The sequence below is a fragment of the Anser anser genome (genome assembly GCF_964211835.1).
Source record: "Anser anser genome assembly, chromosome: 1".
In the NCBI taxonomy this organism is placed as follows: domain Eukaryota; kingdom Metazoa; phylum Chordata; class Aves; order Anseriformes; family Anatidae; genus Anser; species Anser anser.
This window is the reverse complement of record NC_139720.1, coordinates 15,627,662-15,639,596: the sequence shown is the minus strand read 5'-3', so window position 1 is coordinate 15,639,596 and position 11,935 is coordinate 15,627,662. Positions and strand designations below refer to the sequence as shown.

General features: G+C 43.5%; 1 protein-coding gene across 5 annotated transcripts; it reads right to left on the bottom strand.

Annotated features, from left to right (window-relative positions):
* Window positions 1-3,907: 3,907 nt before the first annotated feature.
* On the bottom strand, window positions 3,908-11,842 carry CBLL1 (Cbl proto-oncogene like 1). Of its 5 annotated transcripts, none has more exons than XM_083795430.1 (6): window positions 11,708-11,842; window positions 8,905-9,072; window positions 8,464-8,564; window positions 8,174-8,257; window positions 7,312-7,385; window positions 3,908-6,766 (listed from the first exon to the last, which is right to left on the bottom strand). In XM_083795430.1, exons 1-6 carry the CDS (start codon window positions 11,718-11,720, stop codon window positions 5,725-5,727), a joined length of 1,482 nt encoding a protein of 493 aa, XP_083651556.1. In that variant the 5' UTR covers window positions 11,721-11,842; the 3' UTR covers window positions 3,908-5,724. The 5 variants fall into 5 exon arrangements, with proteins under 5 accessions (XP_083651556.1, XP_083651557.1, XP_083651555.1 ...); XM_083795431.1 differs by having other exon boundaries at window positions 8,464-8,561; XM_083795429.1 differs by lacking the exon at window positions 11,708-11,842 and adding an exon at window positions 11,172-11,453 and having other exon boundaries at window positions 8,464-8,561.
* Between the last annotated feature and the right edge of the window lie 93 nt (window positions 11,843-11,935).

The following is an 11,935-nucleotide window of genomic DNA, read 5'->3' as shown; positions in this document are numbered from 1 at the left end:
ACGTCATAGTGTGCTTCACTTGTTACCCAAGTACCTTGACAAAACTAGTTCAAGCCTTCTGATTTCTACCAGATATAAAACCAGAATTCAACAGAGCATAATTTCACCTTCCAAAACAATTCACCATTTCTAAAATGGATGCAAGACCCAGACAGCCTTAACCAGAGAGCCTTGCACTCCCACTTCACTTGTTCCTAATACTTGGCATCTTCTTAACCACCCGCTCATTTCTTGCATTGACAACAGCATTGTGTTTCTGATGTCTTATGTGATTTCTGTTTTTTTTTTTCTCCTGGTTATTTCTGCGTTCAACTTTCTGTTTCTCTCGTACCACTAACATTTCTCCTGGTAGTTTACCCTCATGCAGACTGCAGCACAGAGTCTTGCTCTGCCGTGGGATGTGGTGGCGATGCAGCTCTACCGGCTTGTTTTTGACACAGGGACCTTTGAAAACCCAAAGCTTGCTCTTCCACTGAGCAGTTACTGCTCGGTCAGAGCAATACCACACAGTGCTTTTTAATCCTTTACTCAAGAATAAACGAAAAGGCACATTTCATACCTGCTTTCTTTTTGGAGAGCTGGCTGGTATCATCGATCCATTAGGACATATTCTGAGCCCACCTCTCCCCAGCACAGCATAGATGCTTGGTAACTTCTTAATAACCATCTTAGAGCCTACAAGGGGGTGAAAAATACAGAAGCCAAAGAGCCTGAGATGCTCAAGCCTACTCCCAGGCCTGGTTTTCACCTTGTAATGCAGAAGAGATTGTGTGAAACATGGAAACCAAACCAAAAAAATCAAAGTTACTCAGTTATTTGAGGCCTGGGGACTGATGGAGTTTTATAACATGTAAGCCCATAGTTTTCTCAATTTCTAACTAAAAGTTCATAGTTTGGAAACAGGAAAAAGTGTCTGTAAATGCTACTAGAAAAGAAACATCAATTACAGCTCTCCATTCCTCATCCCTGTGCCAAATGTAGACGGCTTGCTTCTCGTGCTCCTCTTTCCACATCTGCTCCTCTACAATTCCTAAGAAAATGCCTGGAAGTTTACCTGACCCAGGCATGGCTAGGAACAAGCGCAGGAGCTCTCATTAGCACTCAGGTAATTTGATTTAGTGTAGGAAATCACTCACCATTGACTTTGGAGCTGTGTTCAGTTATTGTTTTTCACAAACAGAACTGAATAAAACACGGTAGACTGGAGCGTATTCATGTCTATTTAAAATCATTTTTCTTGTTGTTCTTTTGCTTTAATAACTTAAGCTGCAGTTCTACTACAAAACACTACCATACAGAAATGGAGCATTCCTGCCTGTTTCTGAACACAAATGATCCCTCTTTCCATTAACAGAAGCGTGTTACACTTCTAAGTCCTGTCAGCACTCACTGATAACAGCATCAGGACGACTGAGCCAACTTAACAGCTTCCTGCTGCTATTCCACCCACATCTTTCAGGATGCATGCTGGATTTTTTAGTCTTTTAATTTCTGTTAATCTTTTGCACTCAGAAACCAAATTAAAACTGGAAAAAAAGATAACGCCCCACATTCAGAGAACAAGCAAATAAAATTCAGAGTAGGAAAAGCTTCTGAAGTCACAATGTCTTGTGGCTAAGTCAAGACTAAAAGGAGCTTTAATCTTCATTACTGTCATTCATGTTGCCCAAAGAAATGCAGCTAGTCGGGTTTACAAACCGCTCAAGATGAACCATCAGTATGAATATAACATTCCTGAACCCAGTGAAGAACCAGTGGAGGGCACCATTTCCATACAGAGATGAATTCACTGTTGTTAAGAACTGTTTTTAACATAAAGTAAAAACCAGTGAAAATACAACTTGTATAATACTGATATTTCCTTTAGAAATGTAGAGTCGAGATGAGAATGAACAAAATGAGACCCGTGTTTTACAGAGCAGGAAGCATTTTAGGAAGAGAGAGGTGTGCTCTGACTTGACCCACAGAGAAAAAGTTATCCACAAATTTGCTTCTGAGAGCACTTGACTTTACATAACACAGAAGACAGACCAGTTTACTCCATTGTGATGTCTGCAAACTCCAACATGAAATGAATATGAATTGCTTTCACTTTATTTTCTAACAAACAACTTGACTCTCCCTCGAGAGCCATAAACACAAAGGAGTGGACACTCCATCCACTATGGACTTCTAACTCTCCCGGATTAGATCTAGGACGCAATTTTTCTTATTTAAAAGAACACAAAAAAAAGTCACTTAAATGTCACTCACCACATACAAGCACCCAATCTTTATGTTCATAGCATTCTCAAAACCCAAAGAAGGTACGTGTTCATGTAATTAGCTGCTTGTCGTGAAACATGCACGGTTGCAGGCGATCCTTTAAGCAAAATTAGAGATGGAACTGAAGATAAATCTTAAACCACTGATGTCTTCAGGCCATCCATTCGTGTCCTTTAATCCATTCCATTGTGAACACAAACTATCATCAAACTCCTTTTCATTCCCTTAAATGGCCCTGTTGGAGGATCTCACAATAACTAACATTTTAATGTTGTCAGGGGTCTCTTAACACCTGAGATCTGCTTGGCAATGCCTCAGCAGGGAGATCGCTGCCACTGACAGGGAAATCGTTCAGAATAAAACCAGCTCGTTTCAGTGTCTGTCATTAAAGGAAGACCCAACTAGGAATCCAAAGAATTCAGAAGTACTTCTCACCATCTCAAAGACCCTTAATCATACAGTGAAATACAATATATGGCATTCCTGAACTTCACACTGAAACTACCAGTGTTTTAAAAATAAAACAAAACCCCAAAGAAAGACATAAACAAAGACAATTGTCAACGTAACATTTCAACCAATGCAAAAATCTTTTAATTTTGTAAATATGAGTATCAATGGTACCCTTGGCTATATAGGTAAACTTAAAACTTCAAGATGTAAACATAAAACACATTTAGGTCTTCCAATGCAAGCAATACACAGAAGTTTGACCCAAGTCCAAATCCTATCTACAGGAGATGACTCTTCAGTAACTTCTCAGCCACAAAGACTTTTGATCCATTAAACGATTCAAGGGATCCCATTGACTTTTGGGGTAACAATAAATTTAGTAATATACTGAGGTCATTATACAGCAAGCACAAAGTCATCGCCTCAAACATAAACAAAACCCCCAAATTCTCACACAGTTTCTACGGTGACATACATTTATCTTCTGCACTTTTTGATGGAGCAAGGGCTGCTCTTGTCCCTTAACCAACTAAAGGAAACTGTCCCAGGATTTTCAGAGAAGCGCTTCAAAAATAGCTTAAAAAAATGCAGCAATGGACACAAGTATGAAAACTTCATTTGCTTCACAACAGACTAGGTAACGTTTAACAAAAACATAGTCTGATTTATTTCTAAAAACTAGCATGATGAAGAGATTTGGATTACTTCCTCATCACTCCGATTTGATGGGTAATAGCTGATTTCAGAAAGCCTTGTTTTGCAAAACAGAGCGTGCTGGTGATGCTGGCGCACTGCCCTGTGTTGTGGTTTAACCCTGCACAGAAGCGTGCCACGTGGTGCCCAAGTAAATCACGCAGCACGCCTAACAGAACGCAGCCGGTGCCGAGAGCCATCAGCAAGTCTCTCCAGAAAAGGTCTGTCAGCCGTCAGTTTGGCTTTCAGGAGTCAAGGAGCGTTGGTCACTTCAGACACAGGGATTTCCTCCTCAATGAAGTTATATTCTGTAACACAAATCTGCCCCAAGCGACCTCCTAGTAGCAATGACAAAAGGGAGCACTTAAAGGTTCCTCATGCGTTTATTATAAATTACTGAAAAAAAATAATGCTGGCGGTCATTTTCTCCTTCACGCACACTGACGCACTCAATCGTCAACCAGCCACGTACCGCAGCACAATACCACAACCAACCTTTTTCTTTGCCAGTGTTTTATTTAAAATGACTTATTCTGCAGAGAAACCAAACCAAAGAACTCTGTCTTCGAAACAGGCACATCACAGCTAAGCAGACTTTTGGCCAGCTGACGCTTACCAGCCATTTGCACCCCCCAGAATTTATTGTACATCCCAGAATTTATTTGCACGTCTCCAAAGAGGTGTCATGCAGCTGCATTTGTTTGAAAGGTAGACCGAAAGATTTGCCTGTGGTCACAAGGAAATCAACGGCAGTCAAGGACAGAGCAAATTTACACAACGCTTGCTCAGGTAATTAAAAAATACATGGTTGACACAGAACTACAAAATTGGGAATGTTGTACTGCCACAGCTCTTTGATAAACTAAACAATTATGAAGCAGGAAAAAAAAAAGTACAAAATAGAAAGAGTGAGGTTTTAAAGAGAATTCAGATTTTCTGCAGGAAATTACAAACCTTAAAAAAACACACAGGATTTCTTCATCTAAAATCACTACTACTAGAAACGTGACATTTTGGAGAAAAAGAATAAAGGGTTCAGCACTAACATTGATTAGAAACACAAAGGCAAACATTCAAAACTGTCTTATCACTGTCTGGCTCAGCTACCAGCTGCACTAAAAGAGAACATTCACATCTTATACTTAAGAGCGTGCTTATAAAACCTAAATATGGGGTCAAAACAGCCCCCAGGGCCTGCTTATATTGCCACCTTTATAAAAAAGGACTCTTAACTGTCCAATTAAGTATGCAGCACAAAAATTGAAACAGATGAAGGATGTGTAGCTTTTATTATCTTCTTTTCATATCTACATAAGGGATTTCAGACCCTTTCTTTCATGTTACCAAATGGGAAGTTTTCCAACTGTAAGTATTATATAAAGTGACAGAGGTAAATGCCACTTCACGACCAAAAACAATCTGCTTCTCTCAGACATGGCAAGCCAGTTCATGGCCACTTCCACACAAACATAACCGTAAGTAAACAAAATAATTTGAATTCACACCACTGAGGAGTGTACATGTAAACAGAATCTTCTCAAACAAAACTAGCCCCCAGACCACCACCCACACCCGTAACATCATAACCTGGTTTCGTGTCACACCCAAAGCTGTGTTTCTGATAAATTTACCTTGGTCTTGATGCTGCACAAATTAAAAAAGACAAAAAAAAGAAACTAAAACAAACCCAACAAACCTGAAATACAGTGCTTGGATGTCTGATTTCTAGTGTCATGAATTCACCGTAGCCTGAATTCATTAAAAGTAACAGTAGATGTTAGTAAAAATATCAGTTTCCTTAATATTTCCCCTATGTTTCCCACTTGGATAGCATTAGTGCCAAAACGGTGTCCTGGAACCGTGTCTGTGTTGACTTCACATAAAAACCCACCACTTTTACAACCATGTTTCGATTTAATTATTGTACACAGGTTAACAAAAATGTATCACAAGTGAAACTAAACGTTGGATTTAACAAAAACAATATTCAGAATGGTACAACACGTGTTCTTTTTCTCCAGGAAGTAATATTACAAGCGTTCATCTTAAGGACAATTTAGCCACACTATAGACAGAAGTTCTGTTAAAATGCAACTGTGGTCTACTAAGCCACTTATTTTAGCACTACAGAGTATCTGAAGTCAGAGTCCTACATCCAAGGCTTAAAAATCATTAAAGATCCAAACCCAAAAACGTCTTACAGTCAAAATGACAGTATTTAAAAAAAACAACCCCCCCCAACAATTAATTAAAAGGCTGTTGTATATAGTTTTATCCTCTTCATAGCACTCTCTATTCATATAACTGCTCCTATCATTGGTAATAGGGTCTGTACCTGGCTTGATCAGGGTGGTGTGGTCCAGGAAGAGGGGCCTGAGCAGGAGGCCCTTGCATTCTTGGAGGTGGAGGCGGCCCTCGTGGAGCTGGCCAAATCCCTGGACTCATCCCCCCCGGCTGCGTGAAAGGGGGACTAAGAGTCCCTTGATCTTCACTGAACTGTGGCAAAGAGTTAGGGTTGTAGTGGTGGGGAGGGGGCGCGCTTACATTTACGGGGGGGCCTCCGTGCTGAGGAGGGGGAGGTCCCGGAGGAGGATGATTCATGTATGGCGGCATCTGGGCAATTATATGTCCAGGTGGCGGGGTTATTGGAGGAGGAGCAGAGGTCATTGGTGGCGGAGGAGCTTGGCTATACACCATGTGAGGAGTGCCTGCTGCCTGGGGAGGATGCTGCAGAGGATGGCTTATTGGTGGAGGTGGTGGTGGGGGTGGCGCGTAATGCTGCTGTGGAGGCATTATATGGTGAGGGTGCGTTACCACCGGTTGCCCCTGATACTCAGGATGATGGTGAGCGGGTGCCGGGGCTGGCGGAGGTGGTTCTCGAGCACCCGAACTGGAATCATCCTGAATGGGAACAGTTATCAGGTTGCTGTGTTTCCGCGTGGAGATGCGGAAGGTGTCCTGACTGACCGGGCGGGGCGGCGGCGGAGCCATGGCCATCTCCGCCGGAGGGGCACGGATGTCTTCGTGTGGCTGGTTGTAATGCTCGTGGGGCACGTGCTGCAGAGGAGGCGGGGGCATCATGATGTGCTGCTTTGGCGGAATGTGGCTCATGTGGTGCTTCTCAGGCGGCATTATGAAGCGCTCAGGAATTTCAGCGGGTGGCGGGGCAATCGGAGGATGAACAGGCTCGAGCGGAGGGCGAGTAACGGGCTTCCCAGCTCTCATATGGCGGTGGTTGATGTGAGCTTGTAGGTCCCTCTGCGACAGGTAAGTTCTCTTGCACCCTTGAACAATGCTACACATGAAGAGAGACCCTCGTACGCACTGCTCGATTCGCTGCACGGGTTCGTTACAGCTGAATGAGAAGAAAAAATTAGTTTACTGTCATCACAGACAATCTGCAAGTTTTTGTTGTTGCTGTTGTTAGAAGTCAACCATTTTGCCATAATTATCCAAATTGGTATCACGTTTTTCCCCCCACTACAGCAATGAAAAACATTTTGTTGATTTTGAAGTTCAATAAACTTGTAAGCCTCCAAATACAACAGTGAAATAACCAACATTTCATGGGGTGGAAATTTAGATATAGCATCACCCTCTGTCACAAATTCCTTTGGCGTTTTAATACTTACCCAGAGTCACACTGAGTAATTAAACAGCTTTTTATTCCTTTTCAAACTTGAGCAATTACACTTTATCTACACAAATATTTAAACAGCAATGTAAACATTAATCTTTTACACTCTATTAACTGTGAGATATGAAACTGTAATCCAGCGGTGCAGTAAGAGCACTCTGCTACCTCTCCTAAGTGCACATAAATAAGAAACGTTATCTGAAATGAGGCATTTAATTTTCTCTCCTACGTTTCCCTTAAGAACAAATTTCAGGAGAACTTACCCTGGACACATTTTGTCTCCCTTCTTCTCATGGAGTATAGCACAGTCATAGCAGAAAACATGCTTGCAAGGTATCTAGAAGAAAAAAAAGGCTCTGTCAAGACAAGATACGTCATTCCACAGCACACAATTCCTAATAATAGAAGCACTTCAGTTACTTATGAAACAAACAGATATAACATAGCAGTTAGTCTACTTTAAATAGAACAGTTCAAAAACAGTTTGAGTCCAGGGCTTGGGAAAGCAAGTTGTTTTTTTTTTTTTTCTTTAAGGAGCTGGCAAAAACAGTATAGGTAAAAATGTTAAGTTTTCCAGTAATACTGAACCTTTACAGAAACTGTATATGCAGTCTAATTACACTTACTTTATGTGCAAGCAGGGAATGTCTTAAAAGCATCATCAATCATCAACAATCATCGAGTCAGAGCCCTAAGTCTGCTACATCACACAGAAATCTAAATCTCTGGGAATTAGTTACACTAGTTTTAAAGGCATAAAAAGTGTTTTCTACCTTGGTTGCCAATCACCCAGTGACATAAAAAGATTATTTTTAAAGCCAACTGGTACAAGATCGAAAACCACTGAACTTGAAAGACTTTTGTTCCTATTTTGGGGTTTTTGTTTTAAAGCTTCTCATTTTAACACTTTCAAGCTTACTTTTCTAAATCAAGGAGCAAAGTAAACTCGACCAGAACAAAACATTTCAGTAATTAAGGCCCTGGTTCTATCCTGATATTCTTCTTCTGCTGCTTTCTGCAGACCTCCGAATAAACCATCCCTAGAGGCTTCGCAGTGATACAGCAATACCGAATTGTACCTAAAGGGAAACCATGGCTGCTGCTTCCACTGATGGTTTCACTCACCATGCGTCCATAGGTTTTGATGGGCAACCCACACTTATCACAGAAATGGACAGGTGTATCGTCCTTCTCCCCCAGCAGGTTTATCTGGTAGAAGAGAGAAAGGGGTAGGGAGAAAAAAATCACTAAAGCTGCTCATTTCAATCATCATCAACCAACACATTACTTCTGAATTAACTGAGAATGAAGCAAGAACACCACAAACATGACAAGGCAGAGAATGTGTTTTTAGTAAGCACCTATTTTAAAAAGTATTCAAAGAAAGATCCGTGATTTTCCAAACATGACTATACCTTATAATCCCAAAAAATGGGTCCAGGGAATCTCCTTTGATTTCCAAACATCTCACCTCCTTTGCATTCATACCGCTCCTCTTCATTATAATCAAATTCTTCTGTGGGAAGAAGAAAGAGGAGAAGACAAGCCAACTACAACACTTCCCCGGTTGACACCAGCTGCTGTTAAGCGCATGCATCATTTATAATGAAATAATCAAGAAAGGCCACGACATTCCCAGCCTGCTGGGCCCATTCTGTGAGAACGTACAATGAGAAAAGTAAGAATGCATTTTGGGAATTGGCATCATTTATTCCTTATAGCACAGCAGAGCCTGGAAATGTGAAACTTGCTTTGCAGTTGTACAGAACCTCGGATCCCAGGTCCTCAAAACTGACTGGAGCTGCAGAATAACATGCTTCCTTCTTACAGGGCTGGTGTTTGTAGTATTTACTTACCTTCATCACCAGCTTGGGTCTTGGAAGGCATCCTGTTCATATTTCTGGGATTCCGAGGGGCAGGTTTGGCTTTATTGGTCTGTTTTGAGATCAGCTTTATAGGGATTCTTCTACGAACATCAAGACCACCCAATGATCCTGAACTATTTGTTCCTTGCAAATCATTGTCTGTGAAAGAAAGAAAAGCATTTGTTATTTCTCAGTTATTAAATAGTGTCTTAAGAGGCTAAATATTAACCGAACAGTTATTATATAAACAGGAATTGTTTTCAAAACAACTATGCTTTTAGGAAATCTACCTCTAGAAACTAAGCTATTAAAAAAAACAAAACTAGTCTGTCATTTTTGCACAGTAGGAAAAAAAAGGGTAACTGTACAGCTCTTATCACAGCATGAACGCTACTGAAGAGTCAATTCTTTGTACAACCTTGACAGCATAGAATTTCTTACGAGAAAGCATTTTTACAGTTCATGTGAACTGTTTACAGGCTGGAAGGAAACTAGTCTCCACATTAACTCATAGCACCTCGACATATCACTCAGAGGTTTAGCATAAAGAATCACGGAAATGTTGGTGCTTAGGGTACGCAGTAGTTTCCTTGCTAAAGTGACACCGACTGTTCTCCACTACCGAATTCTCGTTAACCAGATTTAAAGCTGAGTGCCAGGGCAAAGGAAAAAAGAAACTGCCTGACTCATGCCTAAGCACATGCAGGCTCCACAAGATAGTCTGGAGGGGACGATGCAACAAGCAACACCAAAGAAGGGGGTACAAGGCACAAACTACCCCAGCTTTCAGTACGTCTACCTTAACCCACCACACAGCTTCTCATTTACACCAAAACTAAATTATGGCCTTCACAAATCTACCCGGCTCACTTCCATTTTAACTGAAAATCTTGTCAACACGTATCCCTACCAGCCCTTTGCAACCAAGGGTCAAACTTCTACAAAAAACACTATTAGGCTCCTATTCAGAAGCCTTTACATCTTTATCCACTACAGGAACTAGGTGGGTATACGCATAAGGAAAACCAGCAGTTAAATTCACATTTTGAAACCAAATCACCCAAGAACTTCATCTGGAAGCCTCGTGCACACGCCAGCATTTTCGGGGATGTGGTTTGGGTGTTTTTATTTACAGCGTTCAGATTCAAGCCCTGTCCACGCTTTTGATTGGAAAAGTGAAGACATAAATATTTAACGTTGCTGTCATTTCTGGTCCGTCATGAGAGGACTTCACGTCAGAGGCTGGAAACGTTTAAGGGGGGGCGTGCTCCACCTCCGAGCTGTGCCACAAGCTGTTGGGGTGTGAGCCCTGCCAGCCCACCACAGGGACAGAGTCGGGACCACCACCAAGGCACCACGACACTGAAATCGGGGCTCCATTGGGCCCCGTTATTGTGCTCTGCACCTCGCCTGCCGTGAATTACTGTTCCTCAAAGCTTGTAGCTTCCCTACGCAATACAACAAGTCAAAGGAAAAACAGGAAAAAGAAAAAAAAGGGGTCTTGCTATAAATCATTCAACACCTAACACCAAAATTAGGAACTGCAACAAAGTTTCACTTTAGGACTCTGCCCTGACAGTCACTGTACCTCAGCACCAAGAGCCCCTGGTTTTCTGAGCTAGATAAACCTGTTTCCCGTAGCACTGCTTCACTCTGAAAGGAAACACGCAAACCAGCAAAGACAACAAAACCTGGTTCATTTGCTTTTTTCAGGCTGTCCTGTTGGTTGGACAGGTGACCCAGCAAGCAAACAACTCAGACACCAGGTTTACAGAGAGACAGGCCAGCACATCAGAGGCAATGGTAAATGCTAAAGTTGCCTGTTTTCCACTTGCTGGGAGGACATTTTTAACTATACTACAGAAAAAGACTCTACTACAGACCAAAAAGTCCACGAAGACCTCAGTCCATCTGCAAATATGGATAACTAAAACTAAATATAATATAATATATAACTAAAGCAAATCTTTGTATGCTCCACTGACCTGCTGGTAGGAAGCAGTTACGCTGTGACGCAGCCCAAGACCTTTGCAAGCTAGCAGTATTTGCGTGACTTAGACACTCGCTGAACCAAACGAGCAAGTTTTAGTCATTCATATTTACAAGAGAATAATAGATTCCAGTACGAGCATGCAAATCCAGCAGGATTAAGTCTCAAACGAAATGACAACAAAAAGTACCCCAAATTAAGCCCCACCCCAAAGTACCCAAAGCATTTAACTACTTAGAGAAGATACAACAGAAGCCTAGAGTACCACCTGCATGAGCTTTGCTTTGGTTATATTTTTGAGTTCCAGGGGTTGTTAAAATCATACAAGCACAGGATCGTTAGGGCTGGAGAAGCCCTCCAAGATCATCTGGTCCAACCACCCCCCTACCACCAGTGTCACCCACTAAACCATGTCCCCAAGCACCACGTCCAACCTCTCCTTGAACACCCCCAGGGACAGTGACTCCACCACCTCCCTGGGCAACCCGTCCCAGTGCCTGACTGCTCTTTCTGAGAAGAAATGTCTCCTCATTTCCAACCCGACACCCCCCCACCCCGGCGCAGCCCGAGGCCGCTCCCCGAGCTCCCCCCAGCACGCGGCCGGGTTCGGCTCCCCTCAGAGCGGGCCCCACGCACCCGCCCCGCCGCCCCCCGCCGGCCCCCGGCCCCAAGGCCCAGCCGAGGCCGGGCGCTGCCCGCCCGCAGCGCAGGGCCGCAGCCCGGGGGCCGAGGAGGGCCCTGAGGGGCCCTGAGGGGCCCCGAGGCCGCGCGGGAGGCGCCGAGACCCCGCCGCCGGCTCCTCACCAGTGTGGGCCATGGCGCGGCGCGGGGCGCTCTGGGAGCGGAAGGGCGAGGCCGGAAGCGGAAGCGGGGGGCGTGAAGCGGGGCGCGGCGGGGCAGGGCCGGCGGGGCCGTGCTGCGGCTGGAAGCACGCGGAGAGGGGGGGGGGGTATGGAAGTATGGGGGGGGGGGGGGGGGCGGCACCGGGGCTCCGTTACCGGGGGGGCCGGGTGGAGGGGTGGAGGGGTGGAG